The sequence below is a fragment of the Scomber scombrus genome, chromosome 8 (genome assembly GCF_963691925.1).
Source record: "Scomber scombrus chromosome 8, fScoSco1.1, whole genome shotgun sequence".
Taxonomy (NCBI): Eukaryota; Metazoa; Chordata; class Actinopteri; order Scombriformes; family Scombridae; genus Scomber; species Scomber scombrus.
The window spans coordinates 17971746-17993056 of NC_084977.1; the positions used below are offsets into that span (position 1 = coordinate 17971746).

At 39.7% G+C, this 21311-nt stretch overlaps 1 protein-coding gene across 2 annotated transcripts in view; it reads left to right on the plus strand.

Moving 5' to 3' along the window:
• The window catches only part of negr1 (neuronal growth regulator 1), a 154117-nt gene extending 143914 nt beyond the window's left edge, over nucleotides 1-10203 (plus strand). The window contains exon 7 of one of the 2 annotated variants that reach the window (XM_062423894.1): nucleotides 9744-10203. In XM_062423894.1, the coding sequence (XP_062279878.1) occupies nucleotides 9744-9844 (101 nt within the window). In that variant the 3' untranslated portion in view covers nucleotides 9845-10203. The remainder of the gene's footprint in view (nucleotides 1-9743) is intronic. The other variant, XM_062423893.1, reaches the window with a different exon arrangement.
• Nucleotides 10204-21311: the final 11108 nt, after the last annotated feature.

Sequence of the window (21311 nt, forward strand, 5' to 3'; positions counted from 1 at the left end):
AGAGGATAAGCCTACAGAGGAAAGAGGAAGTGGATTTGGAGATGGGTGTGTATGTGGAGGAGTAGATAAGGCTTAAGGTCTTTTTAAGGATATGACACGTTTCAGTGTGAGGTGATACTGTTTGCCTTTTCTTCATACAATCAAAACCTCCAGTTGCGTTCCACATCATCATTGTACAGACTGCACGCAACTCAACACCATCAAAATATAGTCTAAACCCTGGAACACACTCAGAGCAAATCAGATGCGCTTGGCTTCAACACTCAACTTTTAAATGAGCCCGTTGTTTTGATTTGCCGACTGTGCATCTTATTCTGTCCGACTAACAGTCTGAAACCTACAAATATTCAGTTTGCTATCATGTATGATAGAGAAAAGCATTAAAAAGCTGATTAATTAATTTTCTACTTGTACTTAGGTATTTGTATTTAATAGTATTTCAATTTTATGCTACATCATACCTCTACTCCACAATGTCAGATGAAATCAGAGAACATCCAGCGGATATGGAGCCACATTAGCATTCATTTGGAGTCATGCTTTTTGTCACCTGATGAAAGTAAGTCCTCGTTGCTTTGGTTTTGGTCTCCATTAACTCCTGGGGGAAATATCTGTCTCTTTAAATGCTCCACTATCTACATCAGCTACTTTGCCTATCATTTGGTGCTGGGCAGGCAGGGTGTTTATCAGAACCTTTCTGCAGTGTTGTTGAAAGCAGTGAGTGTGAAGCAAAAAAAGTGAAGTTGAGGGCCAGAGAACCAAAACAAAGAGCTGAAAGACCTGATAAACACTCTGTAGAGCTGACAGGAGCTGCAGAGTTTGTTAATAATTGTCTGTGGGTTCATCACTACAAGCAACCCCTTTCACGTACCATTGCTTTTAATCCATTAATTTTTAAATACTGAATAGTTCATTTTTCTGATAGTAGTTTATGCCTTTACTTTCATCAAATGAAGGACTTTTACTTCTTTTAAGGGACTATTCATGCTTTTATTCAGCTACATACTAAGATATCTACTAATCATGGACACTATATTTCTTTTATGTCAGTGTTGTTGGTAGAAATATATAAAAAATACCTGCCTGTCGTTATTAAATTCGAAACTGAACTAGAAGTGAACTGAATGAACTGGATCCTTCATGTTTCCTTCCTCCTGTCTGCAGTGAGTTCACAGAAACGTCAGTAGAAGAGCATTAATGTGACACACATCAAATTCACTCTTAATTTCTGCCTTAAATACACCCCCCATATTAACAGCATCTGACATTTGTGACTTAGTTTTTAGCCTTTCTAGTGGAGCCCATCTCCAGACCGACAGACGAAGGCTATTAAGAATTAATTAACAGCACCACAATTAGTTTTCTAGTTTCAGTATAAAAGGGATTCATTCTCATTCCAGGCTGCAATCTCCCAAAGCTACATGTGTCAAGTGTGTCGTGTAAAGTAGTGTTAGTGTGTCGTTTTGTGTATTTTGTCTTGTTTTTTTCATTGTCCACCAAGCTGCTGCAGACATTGTGGCGGGAGATGCTGGAAGGTTGTGGATGTTTATATCCAGTTCTGAGACCTTGAACCACTTGACATATCTGTCAGTGTGTGAGTTAAGGAGGAAAAGTATTCACACACACACACACACACTCTCTCTCTCTCCCATACAACCAGAGTCTGATTAGTATAGTGTGTATGAGAGGCAGGGCTCTTACAGTATAAAATACCCATCTGAAGCAATGGTTCTGACTTCAGGACACTATAGGTTTTATCTGAACCTCCTGCAGGCAGTCAGCAACAAGGTGCGGAGTGGAGACTGAAGTGCATTCACTGCCTCAGGTTCTGTCTTGGCATAATAAAGGAATATTTCATGTGTGAAACTCACACAGCCGATGGGCGTACACTATCCAAAGCAGACTTCGAGCTAGCAATAATTAATGTAAACATATGGCGTGTGCCTCCATTGAATTGTGACTCTACTTCACGCAGCCTCAAGTCTTATGCAGCGCCTCAGCTAGAAATAATCCACTGCACATGCTAATCACTTGGCAATTGATTTGGCCCTTTTTGGTCCAACAATTCCTGTAAACCACTGAATTGATCTGAGAGAAATCAATTAACAGCTCAGGGTAGGTAAATATGAACAAAAAATATGGATTGCTCTGCATACAGCATGACCATCTGAGCAAATTCTGGCAGCAACTCGTGTGCTTGTGCAGAGATGCTCGGCATGAGCAAATTCCAGTCAGGTTCGCATAGCCCCAGGTGAACTGTGATAACCAGACAGTCTGCAGTGATAAAGTTATCTTATACCCATCAAGAAGAAAATGCACTTAACCCTCTACATTCAGGCCTGCTGTGTTATCAGCACCATAATGGAAATTGATAAAAGAGATCTGTCTTATCATAAGCCTACATACATAACAGTGGGGAATTGCTATTTTTGGAGGCTACAGGCGAAGGAGATGGGCGAAACGGAGAGGGCAGGAAGAGAGCGTTAGCTCCTGGTTGGAGATCAGATGCTATCGGGCTGTATTGATGGAGCAGCTCATGGAGATGCAAGTAGCATCGGCGCGTCGTAAGACATTCCTCATAACTGGCCAGATTGTCACTGTCATCACAGGGGTGCGGGAGCTCAGCAGTAGCTGACTCAGCGAAATCCTTGGGCCTTGCAGCAGTACGGGTACAGAAATAAAACTGTGATAAGCATTAAAAAGTGAGGGTGAGACAGGGGGCATGGGGAATTATTAGAAAGAGTGGGAGTGTGAGAGTCTCAAATATGAGACGGAGATTATTAGAGAGGAAGAGAGAGAGAGAGAAGGGGAAACGGAGGCTGCATGAACTTGCTACATGCTGACGCCATTTGTTTGTGTCCCTGTGCATTTTATTAAGCCTCTAACATTAAACAGATTTGAGGGGGTGGGCAGTCAAAGTCATAGAGTAATTATGCTTTTGGAAACGCTGTGATTAAAAACACTACTTTAATTATCAATTCATACTGTATTTTTGGTTTATTCCCAGAACGTCCTGATGTGGATTTGCCCTCTAGATTTAGGGAAAAACAAAGCTACACAGGAAAATTTATAAAACATTTTAAAAATGGAGATTTATCCATCAGGCGTGCATATAAAGTACATCATTTGCAAGCCTATTGATTTCCTGCATAAAGCATGTCCTTGAATTGATAGGTGCAGTAAACACATGCGTAGGTCAATCTGAATTTCGGGTTTCCTCGAATGCCACACTCATAACTTGACTTTTCAGTTCAAATGAAAAGTATATACATGTGCATGGAGGATGAGGAAGGAGAGGCTGTTAGAGAGAGAGAGGTAAATCAATAAAGAAAAGGAACAGTATCTTTAAAGAGAACGGCGGAAATGTTTCCTCTGTCGGGATTCCTTCCTCAAGCTCAAACTGTGCTAAGGGTTCTCTTAGTGTCCAGATACCCCACAGAGGCGTTGATTAAGTCAAGCTCAAGGCCAAAGACTGCCTGCAATTGAGAGCCCCCAGCTCAGTCAGTAAGCTATCAGGTGACCCGTCTCTCCCTCTCATTCACTCTCCAGTTAGATACTGTTGCTGAGAGGAGCTATTACAGCCTGGGCTGCAGCCCCAAAAAGCATTCTGCTGGGTGTTGATAAGCGGCAGGTACCAGGATGGGGAGGGAGGCAGGGAGGGAGAAAGAGATGGGGTGAGTATATGGCAGCACTGGGAGGCGGAGGATGGTAAATGATCTCTGAAGGCCATCTTATTAATGGAGGCTTTTCATTACTAACACTAATGCAAATGATTGGTGGGGCTAATGAGCTTGAAGGTCCGCGCGAGCGAGGGCTCTGAGGAACAGCAGTGTGTGATGATCATAGTGGGAGACGAAGGTGATGAGTCTTGAACATCATATCTGGTCATGATGAACATTTAGCTTGTACAAGAACAGGAGGAATAGAGAAAGGGATGGATGAATCAGCTGATGGGTCGGTGAGTCAATTGTGCACCAACTCAATATGGCAGGCTGCTACAGGCAAGAGGCTACAAGATGAATTGTGGAGGGGACGGCTGTATTTCACTGTCAGTGGATTGAAGTGAGGTAAAGCATGGAAAATGTCTTGATCGCCTTCTATAAAGTGCTTGCACGCTCTCTGTGTGTTACCACTTAAGACGATGAAGCGCGACACGTTCTTTGAAGGTACGGCTTCCCCTCATCAAATGTCAGAAGCAGTGCATGATATTCCATTTATACTCTTTACCGAACACCAGCACGCTGCCCCGTTATTAAAAAGACAAACTGCTTTTAGTGTTTGCTGTAGTGTGTTAAAGACACCCTTGGTGGCTGCTGTGAACCTTGCATGTTGAGGGATTTAGACTGATTTACAGCATGGTGTGTACAGGATCAGTTCTGGCTCAGGAGTGTCTCATGTGGGCTCTCTCAGGGGAGCGACGGGGGGAGGACCAGAGGCCACTGATTGATGGTCAAGGACACTGAACCCCTCCCCCACACCCTTTGCTCAGAAGAGCCCTTTTCGGAAGCCGTGTCCTCGGGGGGATTGGGATGCTGCCTGGCTGGCTGCCGTCTGTGCGCCACTCGTGACAACCCACTTGGAGGATACAACCAACTCTAGGGATGAATCATGAGCTAAACGATTGAAGATTTAATCCAATAAAAAACATGGGAGATTTTTTTCTATTCTTCTTGTACTTTCACTTGAGCATTGTGGAACGTATATGAAGCTTAAGGAGAGCAAAAACGGGATTGAGGACTTTTGAATGGAGTACATGTTTTCACAAACCTCACAATCCCAGTGTATGTGATCGCTAAAGAGCTGAAAAGAGGGAAAGGAGCACACACAATTACTTAATGAATGATGATGTTCCAGTGAATTACGGCGTAGTGCATAACACTCGAGATGCTACTCCACACAAACCCTGCATTGAGTGTCACTGTTGCATATTTCCGTATGATTCATTATCTGTGTCAACAGTGACTGAGGTTCAGGGCCTTAGCATTTGTTGTGCATATGATATGTGGGTGACAAAACTGCTGGTAATGGAGATTTGGGAGGGATAAGGGGAGAGGGAAAAAGGACGAGAGAGGGAGAGCCTGGCTCATAGTCCCAGCATCCTATTTAAAGCTGATGGCTCCTATCCAGAATCACCACCAGGGATTGTTATTTTCACATGACTTTGGCTAGTGCTGGGGAGGCTTTAGTTTTTCATTTCAATTCTGTTGCAAAACAGTAATTGAAGCGTATCGCTTTCATCTCCACTTATCTCCTCCGCTCCTCTCCCTTTGGAGCGCCGCTTGTCTTCGCAGCGTTTGCGCATCTTGACACTGTTGGTTTCTCTATGATATATTGTATGGGATTCTGGTACTTCATTGTAACTCGGTGCTGATGTACATGGCAATTAAATTCAAACCCCAAAGAGGTAGAGCTCAGTCAGAGCCCCCTCCTCCTCCTCCTTCTCTGTCTCCTGTCCGCTGCTGCTGCAGCCTCGCTCTCGCACTCCTTTCAATCACTGTCTTTTTTCGCTGCTCGCTCTTCCTTTGATTCCCCCTTCTTCTCGCCGTATCTGCCTTGCTTTTTCACTGCCTTTCTGTCTGTCTCTTTCCTCTTCTTTTCCCTTCATGTTAATAAGCAGAGTAATGGTGTTGCAGGCAGTTCCTGGTTGGGGAGTTAATTAAAATGGCAAGTCTCAACCCACACAGTCAAAACAATGGAGGCCCCTGCTTTTTCGCAGTGACACAGGGAGATATTAAACAAGCCCGAAATCAAACACTGCGAGGAGGTAGGAACCCAGTAACACTGCCAACCCCCCAACCTCACTTAACACTTCCCTCCTGAAATACTGATGGGTTTATTGTTACTCTCTCCCAGTCAACATTAGTCAGAGTAGAGATTCAGTAATTACCTACTGAGCTCCCTGAACTGCTGCATGAAAAGCAATTGTGTACAAGATATTAATGTGATGATTGCTGCAGCATTTTACTGAGCCAGAAACGACACTGATGCTGATCAGATGAGAAACTGAAGAAGGGCAATAGTGACATCTGCCTATTTCCCACCCTCCTCCACACACACACACACACACACACACACACACACACACACACACACACACACACACACACAAATGATTTTGCTAGCACGGCTAGCACAATGCAGAGCGCTCAGGCTCCAACAACAGTGGGCCGGCTGAGCAGGACAGGAGCTGTTGCTATGGTTACCATTTCTCGGCTCACTCTCACAGCCCAGGAAAACTGTGTCATTATCCTGTACTTTGGATGGGAGAAGAGAGAGAGAGAGAGAGGGAGAGGGAAAGAGAGGAGGGATACAAAGAGAGAGAGAGAGAGAGAGAGGTAGAAAGAGGAGACAAAGATAGAAAGAAGAGGGGGGCTGCAGTTCACACAGGCCAGCCATGCATCTAACACACACATCATCAAAATTTACACCTATTTGTGCTCCTTTCTTTCCCTTTTTTTCCACTTCCCGTCTGTCAGTGAAGTTATAGTTTTCACTGTAATAGGTAAACAACTTTAGCACCAACGAATAATGCTTGAAAATATCAGGTAAAAGCAGTGCTGTCAGGTGATAATGGGATGTGTGTCCCTTTTTCTCTCTCTCTCACTGCCTGGCATCTCCTGTGAAAATTGTCACCAACAAGCTATTATGCTGGTAAAAAAAAGATCAATCTCAGTATCATTGTATTTATTTTAACACACCGACTGCCATATGCCACTCTAATGACAACCAGCCCGAATTCTTATTGAATAAATACAGGGTCCAAAGTAATAAAGAGCACAGTGGGATAACGATCATTTTCTGTAAAAACATGCAACGAGCCTCGTCTAACCCAGAAATACACAAATATAAAAGGACTGTGTGTGTGTGTGTGTGTGTGTGTGTGTGTGTGTGTGTGTGTGTGTGTGTGTGTGTGTGTGTGTTTACAGTATGCATCTGTGCTTACATTGTTCACTTCGATTGTACGCAGGTGTGTTTGTGCAACGTGACGTCCACATCATGGTGGTACTCCAGACAGCAAATAAACAAACTCTGCGTCTAATTCTGAACTCTGAGATACGAAACTCAGAGATCAGCTGATCACAGCCAGTTCAATCAACTCTGAGTATGTTCACTCTGAGTTAAGCTTGTGTGTGGTGAAGGAAAAAAAAACATCATCAATGGAGCTCCGATACTACAATTCACCATGGCAACAAGTAAATAAAAGACAGAGCCTCTATTTTAATCCAGTGGACGTGGAGATATTAATGCATGTGTATGTGGACGGTGAACATTTATCTTTAAAAAGGAAAGCTTGAGTCAGAGCAGGAAAAGGGTCAATAAGTTAACACGATAAAGTTTTATTCAGTGATGTCCAATTGACTATCTGATGACACTTGTGCAACAGCTAATATTTCGGGAGTTCTGGTGTAGCAAGCAGACATCCAGATAACGGATAACTGGGCCAAGACTTCCTCTTCTTCGCACCGATAGTTGTTTGTAGACCAACTTGTGACACTCCAGACGACAATTCAACTAATCTTTATCTACAGATGTATGCACATCAATGCAGATTAATTTGTAAAAAAGCTAAATAATTGTCACTGGGTTTCAAAGTTGCATTTCAGTCAATGCTTTCTGCCTCTTTTGTTCTCCACACGGACTGTTTACCTGCATCAGCCTGACTAAACTCTATTTAAAAAACGATCCTTTTCACTCAGAAATATTAACATATAATCTCCAATATTATAAGAATGCTGTTCCATCAGTGCGACCAATCACATCAGGAGTCATTGACATAATTATTCATTGATCCTACATGTCTAAAGCTTCATAACCATTTTTTAAATTTAAACTGAGATTACATATTATGTGCACAGAGTCACAGTGTTATAAAAGAAGGACATGTGGAGGTTTTATTCTGAGCCGAGGCTGAATTCACGCTGTGTAATATTGAATATTGAATGTGAGGGCAAAAAAACTGCTGTTCAAATAAATGACTGATGGCGCATAAAAGCGGCAACTTTGCATAGTCCTTGAATAGCAAACTAAATATCCAACTACAAAGAAACTTGTTGAAGAAGTTACCATGGTTACTAACCCAAAGTTTAAAATAGCTCTTTCTGGAACTGAAAATCTCGAGTTTCCTTCATCTCAGAATTAACAAACTCAGAGTTTTCACTAAACCTGTTTCTGGAATACCACCCCGAGGAGTTACATTGTGAACTAATTACATGGCTGTGTAAATAGAGGCACCCTGCTGATATGGGCTGTACACCACATGATTTCCCCTGGTGAAGCAGAGCCTGTTTGCACTGCCTTGCTGCGCTGTGCGTGTTTGTGTGTATATGTGTGTACGTGCCTGCATGTGACCTGTACCTGTACGGTTTGTGTGTGTGTGTGTGTGTGTGTGTGAGTGTGTGTGTGTGTGTGTGTGTGTGTGTGTGTGTGTGTGTGTGTGTGTGTGTGTGTGTGTGTGTGTGTGTGTGTGTTGAGGAAGAGAATGTTTTGTAACCTGTGAGGTGTGCTTTATTGAGCTACAAGCTGAAAGCGTGCGTCTGTGTTGAGGAGGCAGAGTAGCCCCTCCAAATGAAAGGCTGCCCTCTCCCTCTCCGCCTGCCTGACGCAGCTCTCCAGAGAGGCCTGTTCATATTACTGTGGCTGTCCGCCGGTCAGAGAAACACAAACAACACAAAACAAAGCAGGCTTCGATAAGAAAAGACCTTGTGTAGCCTCATCTATTCTCTTCTCTCCACTGATGGCTTTTTTCTACAACTAAAATGAAAGGTGGGAAAGGGGAATGACTGTTTTGATACCCAACTAGAAAAGCGTAGAAAATCTAGTATTTTAAAATAATTCAGATTCAGTGGTGGAAAAATAACTAAGTACATTTACTCAAGCACTACACCTGCTATGCTGAACTTTTTCATTTGTATCATATTGCACTTTTTAATTCACTACATGTATTTAACAGATGTAATTACTGTATATAACCAGCTGCAACAGTAAAATGCTTCTTATTACTTGTATGTGTGTAATACTGTGAAGTCCTCTTAGATTTTTGAGCTTCATGCAGAGTGATGTGTGAGCAGAGTTATTAGCTATTTATAAATGTATCTGCTGATGAATTTAAAAAAACATTTAAGAGCCAGCCCTGATCCATTGTGGAACTTTTATAATACTGTATAAGAACAAGAGGAGAACCTTTTTTTAATACTCAGACTGAACTTTTAAATTAAGTTGGAGACTTCTCATATCCAGCACTTCAACTATTGAAATAAACAACACATTTTCGTGATATTTACAATAAAACAAAATGAATAAAAAAGGATCAAATTGAATTATAAAATATGAAATATGATAAAATTGGGAGAAAAAAACATTGAAGGCACAAATTATTATTCAAAGCAGAATATTTTTATACAGCATGAAAAATGTTTTGAGGGGATCCAAATCCCCAAGACAAGTTTTTACTCAACTTTGATGACTTTAACTGGAGTTTTTTTTTTTTTACCCTGTAGTTTTGGTAGCTTTACTTCCTGTACTGTGAATAAAGATCTCAACACTTCTTCACCACTGTTCAGAATATCTCACCAAGTGCTGTGAAGTATGAGTTTCTCGTATTGGCAGCAGCCCAGTAATTGCAGTTTTTGAAGCCTCATTTGGAAGCACCATACCAAGCTTACTGCGGGTTTGAAAATGGTGGGTGCGGCGAAGTGAAGGTGCAATCACAACTAATCAGAGCTTCTCTTGTTTCCTGCCCACAGCGCCCAACACTGCACCCTATGGGAGCACAGGAAGTGCGCACGTCCCGCTGGCCTGCCAATACCTGGTCCTGGCTCTCTCTTCCTTCATCAGTGTGTACTAGCAGAGGCCAGCGCAGACACAATGACTGTCGAGAGCATTTATGAATCCTTTTTCACATTGCTGATGGCTGGGATCCAATCTGGTACAGTTTGCTGAAAAGCCGTGAGGGGAAAATGATTATTTTGTGTGGGGAATCTTTTTTTTTTTTGCGTTTTGGTGAAATTTCTGTCATGTAAATACTATGATATTTTTTTTTATTATAATTTGTTATCTCTTCAGTTTTTTTCTTTTCTGATTGATTGATCACCTTGTGAATCAGTGCTCAACCTCCCTCGACCCCCCACACACGCAAACACCTCCCACTCCACCTTCAATCATATCAAAAGTCACCCCCCACCCCCCGACCCCGACCCCACCCCCCCAAACAAATTACTTCTCAAGCCTCGTTCTTTGAGAGGTGATGGCGCAAAACTGACATTTCCATCCATTTTTGTACATGGCTAAAAATAATCAATTGTGCCAAGTCTCTCAGTTCACAGAATTACATACCAATGTTGTATTGAATGTATTATGGGTTGTTGAACAAAGGAAAGACATTTAGATTCCTAACAATACAAATTTTGATTATGGAGTGTGCTTAAAAAATACAGGAAAAAAAAAAAAAAGGCAGGGTGTTTTTTCAGGACCTGTATTGTCATGATTACTCAATAGATGGATGAACAGTGTTGAAGGTGTGCTTTGTTGTATTCTGAAATGGGTCCTTCAGTTACTACGCCTGCCAAACAGCTTCGATCAGGCAGACGTCAAAGTAGCAAAGTATACTGTATTGTATCTTTATATTTTAATATAGTGTAGGCTTTTGTTTTAAAGTGGGACCAGCTTTTCTCATTCGACCAAAAACATTAACACAGTTCATGATTTTGTACAGTATGACGGGAGGAACATCACTGCCCTATGTTTACATCTTTTCTTGAAAATATAAGTATTACAGTATATCCTCCATGTTCTGTTTTCAGTGAGTCACACACATGAATGTTACAACAAACGGTTGCAGTTGTAAAGCAGAGCCCAAGTTAAACTTTTCTCTTTAAGTCAGTACTTCTTTGAAATGTGCCACTTCCAGCAGGCGTCTGAGCGTGGTGTTTTGTCTCTGAATTCACTTTCAACCTACTGATCATCTTCTGGCCAAATCCCACAGCTGCATACTGTCGGTGGCTTGAAGTTTTTAGCTTCAACTCTTGGTGAGAAACTTAGATGATGGATTCTGATAAAGCAGCATTCTGCAGCTTTTCCTTTACAGATAATTCAATAATTAAATATGTTACAGTCTATGGTTAATGGACTTCAATGTACCAATTAACAAATAATGGAAATCCAGAGAGAAAAGGCTGCGTTGCTTAAGATTTTTGGCAAACATGTCAAAATATGACAGTATCAGGCAGATATTTCAACAGAGGAATGATCATGTTATCAGTTAAGTACATGATCTCTAGAAAAGTATTTCTTTCTTTCCAATGTTAGTCCTTCACGCATTAATTATAAGCAACATGACACCAAATCATGTTCGCTCATTTTCTCCTAACAGCCTATTTCATTCAAAGTTATACAAACAGCTGATCAGTGCCCACAGGGCCAGTGAAAGCCCAACAGAGGTAAAACTAAATTAAATGATGCAGCTTGCAGCTTTTTTATTCACTGAAATCGACCATATCAAGTGTTATTGTAAGGGTTTACTTTTTGACGAGACTGTCAGCATGACATATTCATCCTCAAGTATCTTCAGTCCATGGTTTAAACAGAGTTACTGCAATGCCTTAATAGTATCACAGACATTAAAATAACCTCCTTCTAAAGAAGGACACTTCCAGAAACTCTACTAGATGTGAAGCTCCATGAAATATGACTACATTTGTTTGACATATTACTGATTATTGAATGTTCATAAACGATTTGCTGACTGGTCTTTCAAATTCGGAATTATATATCCAGTGAAAACAAAATTCCTCGCAGGTATTTTCATATAAGCCAGATGCAACTGATAAACATGCAGTACTTGTCGTACAGGTTAACATGTTTGCAAGTCTTGTTTGGATTTGGATTGTGTTCTGTTTCGACCCGCGATCAAGGAGTTCACACAGTATCTTCACATGAACTTGTAACTGCAAACCTATAGAGAAATAGCCATCGCAGTTAAAAGACTTAAAGCACAAACACTGTTATTGCTTTTACGTTTTGTGGTGATTTGTTTTGAGGTCTGCTGAACTTTTTTTTCCTTTCATTGTTTGTATTGGAAATGTTATCAGCTTGTTTTACAAATTATGAAAATACTGCACCATATGATCTTGTTTAAATGTTAAGGTATAATGAAAATGGTTCAGAAATATATTTATTCTCTTCCTTTATGAAAACAATGTATAAAAAAATACATTTGAAACATGTAAAACTGGTTATGTGACATTTATTTGAATGAGGCACAGTATGGCATAGTTTATAATGTTGTCGGGTTCATTTAGATGCCATAACTGTCGTTGATTTTTTGTCGAGACGAGTACATTAAAAAGAACAATGTTTGCAATCAAATTACCTACTTTTATGAAGCAGAGAGGGTGTGAACCAATATAACAGTATTATAGAGCAGAATCAATGTGTGTATATTTGGAGAAAATAGGATACCTGTTGATCTTTAGAGCCAGTGTGTAGTCATAGTTTTCACACACTTGCGTGTTTGATGATGTGCAGAGAGTATGGTTGTGCTGCATGTCAAAGTTAACCTGTGTTTTTTGAGGTGGCCATTTTACAGATATTCAAACTTTTTATGAATGGAACCTGTTTTTTTTTGTTTTTTTCCCCAACATTTTCAGTTCTCAATCTGGTCTAAAAATACATACCACCGACAGATCGCCAGGCTGTTTTTGTTTGTGATTTATTTGAATCAACTTTGCAGATAAACTAAAACAACTGCTATTCAAAGTCATAATGATTATTGTGGCACATTGGTGACAGTCTGGAGTTTTGTTAGTTGCTTGTCCGAGCAGTTAAGACCATGCTAGTATTCCATATGAAATGTACTGGATGTTGATTCTTTTGAATAATGGTATTAACAAGTCCCTTTTATCAAATCACTATTATTTGCAATAAAAGTCTTCATGTTACAATACTTAAATTTATATCTGAGTGAATGAATCAAAGGGGTCATTATCACTCTCCAGGTTGAGGAACATATCGCTCTGTTTGTACAGTGTAGCTTGGGTTATTGAGTCATCTTAATTGTGCGGTATCATGCATATTTGATCCCCTCCCCTCTGCCCTCAAACACTGTATAAATCCTCCTGAGCCCAGATGGCCAGATGCCACAGTACACAGGATTAACCAACATTTGCACTGCATAGTCACGATTGACTGGAGTGTGTTGCTCAGTATATCTGTTCTAGACGTACTTACAAACATAGAACGCTGTCCATTCCCTCCCATCATGCATTTGTGGGTAGATTATCATGTACTTTTCCCCCTAACAGTGCAGGGCTTTCTAGTATCATATGACCTGAATACACTCTTGGCTAAAACATCCACGGTTGTGACCTACATCATGAAAGTTCAATCGAAAAAGTTGTGTTAATGTAGGAGCTGGAAAGAGGCCGCGCCACCCACCTGCAGAGATCACTGCCTCACCTCGCAGTTCCCAGCTTACATCTGGTGGAAAAACAATCTCTCCACTTTTAAATATAAGATAAGAGGATTTTAAATATTCAAGCATGTACGTATTAGACCACACAGTTCCCGCTGACTTCCCACAATTCCCCTGAATTTTTAAATTTCCCATTTCAAAGCATCCTCCTGCGCTCCGCCAACGTATCAGAATCACACTGTTGTATTCGAATGCATTTATGGCAAGTTTGGATTTGTTGCATTATGAAACAACAGCTGTTTAAAGTGAGTGTCGGATGGGGATAAGTACTGTACTGAATGTGCCTTCAAAGTATTTTGTCAATCAGTTGAATAACATAAAACAACCATTATTTAGAGCAGCATTGCTACAAGCCAATCTAAAGCTCCTGTTAGCTGTGTAAATTATAAAATAATTACTCACTTAAGGGTTTTTATTACATTGGATATTTATAAAAGATACACCCAACATTAAATATATCAGCACAGCACTCTTCATAGTTTGCAGACATTATGTAATTACATGTACTGTGTGTTTGTACTTGTTTGAAAGTGGTTTCATGAGGCATAATTAAGATTTTCTGATACATGTAACCCCTAGATAGCATAGAGTGCATATTAAAAAAAAATAATTAAACACAGTTAAATGTCTTCATACTTCAAATAATTATGATTGGTGAATAGTTAGGTTTCAATGTACTAATGTGTATTTATCTTCCAGGGAAACAGAAGCAGGGTTCAAATACTTCTTAATCATCTTAATTCTGGATATTATCAGGTCAAACTTTACACACAGAGACTGCAGCAGCATCCTCACCTGTTTGTTTTCACCTCTTTACAATCTGACAGGGACGTATTCAAAAGGCACGTTTCCTCTTTACTATAACTATATTCTGTGATTGACATACTGTACCTGACACTGGCTAGAATTTCCTGCTGCTGTAAACCAAAATACAATAAAACAAAATAAAAAAGCTGCTTGGAAGAACTAACGACAAGAATTATTTTGCGGATGATGTGTGACTCTGGGTGTCACTGTAGAAAACATAACAAACTCAGAGTGTTGTGACACCCTGCGACAGTGTTGCTGCACCAATAAGAGCGTATTCTGCTGTTTCACCAGTGAGAGCCGATGTAGAGAAGCGAGGCAATATGTTGTCTGTAAGTGGTATTTACAGTTTTTAAAAAGCAAACCTGAATGAACATTGACAGTGAGTCATTTTGTGTTGCAACAAATACAAATATTCATCCTTGAGCGCATGTTTTCAGCAAATAATGCTTTACAGCATATTGTGATTTGACCGCTGAATACCGGATGTTTGCAGCTCATCTTCTGCAAATTAATTTATGTAAAACAGTCATCCTGCAGCAGAATTATGGCAGCATATCCTGTGGGTTTGTGGAAATTATTAGCGCAGTGTCAGAATGCTGTTTGGCTCTTCACAAAGGCGTCTGTGGCAGGCGTGAAGAGAGAGGAGGCTGGAGGAGTTGTGAGAGAGGGATTCCTTCTGACCCAGCAGTTAATGAAACCTTTCCTGTGCCATTGTCAGTTTTAACTGGGAGATTGTGTCATACTATACAAGCTGGAGCTGCTGTCTGGCTCCTGCAGTCGCCATCCACCTCCCTGAGCAGCATACTGAGTTTTCAGTATCAAAAAAAAAAAAAAAAAATCTTGTTTCTAGTTTCTTGAGTGCTAGCATTCGGTTTGGTAGATATGTTTGTTGCACAGCAGGCAAAAGCTATTCCTCCTGTCAAACCCAGGCAGAGAGAGAGAAAGAGAAAAAAAGCTCAAACTTCTTTCTCTATAACCAGTCTCTGGGCAAGTTTGATTCGCTTCTAAATGGAAAATGAAAAGAAAAAGTTCAGGTTCTTGAAATAGGCTTCTTCTTTTCTCTCAAACATTTCAATTGGTTCAAAAACAGTAAGTAATTTCTGGCTCTCAATTTTCTTTGAAATCCCTCTGATAGTGTGGCAGCTGCCAACGTAGGGGTGACGTGCTATTTTAAGAAGAGGTTGCATCAAGTATTTGTCAACCTGTCCCTCATTATTTCCACTGAACTGGAAAATAAGTTGCCAGCCAATGATGCAAAGCCTGAGATAATGCCTGGGTTTTAAAGCGAGCTATCTAAGCCAGGTCTCTCCATGACGCCGATGACTGAATCACACGGTGCAAAGTGTTTTCACATAAAGCTCCAGGGCAATTGTCAGTTTTGTGAAGGATTGAACGGGTTGCCATAGAGAAATTGTCATCATTTGACTGACAGTAAATGTAATCCTATTTCTTTTGTTTTCATGCCTTCAAAGGCAGATTACACATTATTTTATATACACTGAATGACACAGCACATCAGTTCTTTGCAGCACCAGGTTATCATATGTACGCCACTGAGCTATTTGTTTAATTGGAGTGGCCACTAGTAACACACAAGGTGCAGCATTTCTTCTGTTTGTAAATTGATTCATTTTCTTTCTTTTTACAAAAAAATGGGAATGGATTTAATGATGGTGACAGGAACACCTTTAAGTTTTCTGTATGTACTTTTTTTTCATTTAAAATTTTTTTTTAATTTAATCTTTAAATCGTCATGCTGAAAAATAATGTGATGAGAAGTTTGGAATGGATATGTTTACTCAAATGTGTATGAAGGTCCTTTAGCCACCAGGGATATAGTTGTACATTTATAGGCTCTAGATCACTGGAATGATATATATGGCTTTAAGTGGCATTGATATATCTATATATAAATATATATAAATATATATATTGATATTTGTCCAGAAATACGAAAATTCATGTACTTTAATTACTTTAAAGCTTACATTGTGTATAGCACGTATGCAAGTCCATTTTCATCATGTTTGATGTAATTTTGTAGCAGTGGTTTGATACTAATAAATGGCAGTTGATGATGGAATTGTAGATTGTGTTGTGTTGAACTGATGTGACCTTTACGACAGCTCTGCTCTGTGCTCTGAACAATACTGCCGTCCTTTAACATGTGTTCAAGAGAACGGGGGGAATGACTGAACATAGACACTCAGCAGCCACATTGGAATTCAATAATTTATTCATAACGACATGTTACGGGCTAAAAATATCCAAGTCATCCATTTAATGAGCAGATACTTTGTGGTTTCCTGCGAGCGGCTCGTGACAAGCAGCAAAATACAGCGTTCCTTATGTATGAGAAAGTCATGCGAAGGCTTTGATAAACAGTGACACATACATGACTTCATTACTTCTTTCATATACGGTGATGTACAGAAAGAAAAGCACAAACAGCCCCAAAAGAAATACAGAATACTGACAAATATAAAAACAATTGCTCTCTCATCAGAGCAGTAGAAACTGTATGACTGTATGATCGCCTAATGTGACATAATTACAAGCCCTGGAAAGCAAAAGTATTGTCTGCTGTGACTAAGCCGAGACAAATAGCAGATTACATGTTCAGACCCCAACCAATAAAAGCTTGCCGCCTTTAACAATTTTATCCACATTGTTGATTATGAAAGAGATATCAGGGACTGACTTCACTTCACTTTACCTGACAGCAACATCATTGTTCCTGTATATATGTATCTATAAATATCATGCACTGTAGTCTGCATATTCACAGTTATGAGAAGTAGAGCTTATGTGTCATACAAGTCGGTGAGATAAGAAAAATTAATTCTGACAGGGTCCGTGCTCCTAATAAATGAGATAAAATGATAAATTGTTGCATTTTCATTCCTTACTCCCCACATCTGTTAGTTCAGGTCATTATGCAGTGCAGTTTAATCCCAAGGTCCCATTTTTCAGAAAAAAGATATGAACATCTGCTTTTCCATGACAACCGAGCAACTCCATCTGCTGAGGAAGATCTTCTGATACCGCCAAAATATCCAGAACAGCTACAAAGGGGACCTGTGGTGAGATATTTTTTTTGCTGGCTTTCTGTTTACCTCACCAGCCATGTGAAATGTGAAATGTGACTTTGTTTTTAGCACCACGGAACTACTGGGGAGGAAATCAAGTTGGATGGATGGGTTTAACAAATTGTGCCAGTTTGGTACGTGAGACCTTGGTTCTTTAAACCATGAGCACAAACTTTTCCTACGTGAAGAAACACGAAGCACTATTGGACCTATTTTTTGGTGTCCACACTCTGAGACCACAGCAGTTATTTTGGTGAGTATTATCGATTAAAGCAATGGCAGGAGCTGTGAAAATACAACCCAGATTGTAAAGAACACTAAACTAAATTTAGTCAGCCAACTCAACTGGTATTACATTAATGTTAGAATATGTACGGCATTCATGTTTGGCATCTGACCACAAAGCTCCCCACAAGGAAACATCGAGCTCATTAATCAAGTCTTTTTTGTTTCTAAACCTAACCAGACCTTAACCATAGTGGTGGCAGATCATAAAATGCTATTAATAGTCAGTGTTAAAATGCATTTTGTCATTTAGTTTGGGGGGACTTGTTTAAGTATTCTCATCGTAAAAAAAAAAAAAACAACTGATGAATTATTTAACAAAATTCTCGCCCTGACATTCTGTGATTTCAACGGTTACATGCTCCCCAAAAGCTAGTCACAGTGGCAGTGGGGAGTTTGATATGATGAGAAATGGTTAAATCCAGTGGCTGAATTATTGACTGGAACCAAAATGTGAGGACAGAATTCCCCTGGGACAAGAGTTGAGTAGAAGCCGCTCTACACTCTAATTGCCCCCCGCCCACCTACTCGTTTATTTCTTGGCAGCCCTGTGTTGAGTGTTACGGAGAACTGATGAACTCTACAGCACACTTTAAGTGTTCCAATAATTAAAGCCCACGGAGATTGTCAAGATAATACCCCGCACGACAATAAGCTGCATAAATTCAAGAGACTTAAACAACAGGTCTGGTCACATTGTTTAATTGCAGAGCTCTTGCAATTGGCATAGCCTTTTTTTTATTCTATTTTTTTTTATTGTGATGGTCTTTCCTCTCACCTGAGGAGACAGCTGAGGCAAGTGCAGACTTTATGGCTCTGGAGAGAATATGCAAATGTGAGGAGATGGAGTTTATGATCCAGAACTAGTCTGCTCGGAGATGGAACAATAAGTGACAGCAGATGAAGTTAGAAAGGAAGAATTTGCAAAGTATTTTTGAAATGAAAGTCAGAATAATGAGACCTGTGTCTCCGTCAAATCCCTGCTCTAACTCAGCAATTAGGATGAGTACGACAGGCAGGATGGTCGCTCGGCTGACGTTACGCTGTCAGATTTTGTCACTTGATGAGGCATTTTAAGAAGAAATCTGTGTTAATGTATTTATTCCAAATGTTTATGCTGTTGATATAATTTATCTATGAATTAAATAGGTTTTAATAACTGTTTTGTTTTGTTTTTTGCAGGACTTGGGGAATCAAGTTGCACATACAGTATTATCACCTTTTAAGCCAATATGTTGAACTTGTTAAATATTTATCATATTTAAACATCCAGCACATACAGATCAACATTGTCATTCATTTGGAGTCACTCTCCTTTAAGTCTAGTTTTTGGTCTCTACTAACTGCTAACTGCTTTCTTTTCTTCTAACTTTGTCTGTCCCACATCTGCTGCTAGGCATCAACTGAATTTTAGAGCTTTCTTTAGACCCGTAACACCCAAACTCTGAGCTGATAGATGTTATAAAGCGTTGTAGAGCTGAGGGAACCTATAGAGGCTTTCACAATTCAAGTTATCATGGGACTTTTTATTATATGAAAATATTGATTATAGCAGCTTTTTAAAAACTTGTCTTGTAGAAAATAATGTTTATATGCTGCTAATTTCCAGCAGCAAGAAGAATAAATAATGCCGCCTGGATTATGTACAATATGCTAATACCCGGAAATTGTTCCCCTGCAACATATTTGATTTGCGTTCCCTACAGTGTGAGCTCCTGCAATACAATATCCTCTGCTATAGCAACTAAAGCATTATTAAACCCTTTTGTGCCTGCATTTAGGCACTCACAGCACTTGCTTACTAAGGGAAAGATTGTAATCTCGGTTAAAAGGGATTTGAAGCATGAGACACGACATATTCAGGTTAACCAAAACCATTACTAACCTTAAACAAAGGGTTTATTTCTTTAAATATTTATTAGTATAAATATACATTTCTAAGAGACAATATTGGCTTCAAGAGTTAAATCTTCAGCACTGCTCTAAATAACTTCCTACGTGTGCATGAGTATATTTTGCATTAATCTACATTTCAATACATCTTGGTATAATGACATGAGAACATTATTTTTGTGTTCTTTAGCTTTTGTACCGCTGAGCTGTTGGAAAGTAGACACACCAGTAGACATAGTGCGCTATTCTAACCCTACAATAAACACGCAATCATCACACACATTTGCAGTTTCATCAAGATGTAGTCAAATTCAAACACACAGAGTCAGAGTGCCTTACATAACCATAATGTAAGCCTGGCGGGTGCTGTCATCAGAAGTGTGCCTGCAGCAGCCTCCCTGAGATGAAAAAACAAATGAAACACTTTGAGGCTGAGCTGATTCCCCTCCTGTTCTGCAACTCCATCTGTCACTCCCAGCGACTTGTGCTTTCCTGCATGACCTCCATCACTGTGCGCAAGATGAATGAGGTGGGTCTGGTCTCTGTCCTCTGTCTTCACTGTGCCAAAGCAGCAGGAGCACCGAAGCATCGAGAACACCTGCAAACTGAGAGTAATGAGGCAGCAGGCCGTGTGGCCGCCCATCCTCCCTGCACTAATCAATTCAGCTATCCATTAAGGAAACCAAGGAGAACTGCAGCTAGTTAGAGGAAGTTGCAGCGTCATACCACGAGAAAACAATAGTCTAAGCTTTTATGTTTTTACACTGACGACATCTACTGTATGGCTTTTTGATTTCCTGTTGATTCAATTTGAGTTTATGACACAATTTTTGATTATTACAGCCAAAATTAACCCCTTATTTCCTCTTACTGTTGTAGCCAAAAACACTTCAATAGCATTGATTTTTCATGACGTGGATATTAGCAGATTTTTTTTTTCTCATTTAACAATTAAACATTCATAGTGGGAAGACGGTATCAGCACGCTGAGACTAAGTTGTATTTGTCAAATATGAATATAAAATAAATTTGAGCTAAACAGAATCAACATCTACAGTATTTATATAAAGATTATTATTGTTATTGTTATTGTTGTTATTATTATTATTATTATTATTATTGTTGTTGTTATTATTATTATTATTATTATTAATATTATTATCATTATCATCATTATTATTACTATTATTATTCCACATGCCACAGGCGGATTTGAGCAGCATCAATAGAACAGTTTTCTTCTGTGTTTTTCTCTTTTATCCTGCAATGTGTTTATTGAAATGGGCTTTATAATGTAGCCTGGTATAAGTTACACGTTTTATTTTAGAGTTGGCTTGTTGTATTTTAGCATTGTGAGGCAAATTGGTCTGTTTGAACAGGAGACGTGCAGCGGCTGTAAATCAATCAATGTGCATATTAAAAAAATAACTGACGCAGAAAAACAGAGTAGCACGGGACATTTCTAGTAACTTCATCAAACTAATGAATGTATTATGGAGCATGCATGCACTGTAGGTACAACCCCATGGTTAGATGCCACTAAATCCTACACACTGGTACTTTCAGCTGAGCCTCACTAAGTAAATTTAACGTTAATGTTTAAGTGGAAATGTAGTACGTAGCTTTAGTTCTCACACTCTTCCATAAAGATAATTTTTTTCTCAAGCCATGTTTCCCATCTTAATACATAAATGGTGCACGCAAAAAGATGTTTTCATGTCGACTGAAACGTCTCTCATCGTTGTATTCCAACCCTTCAATCTCGT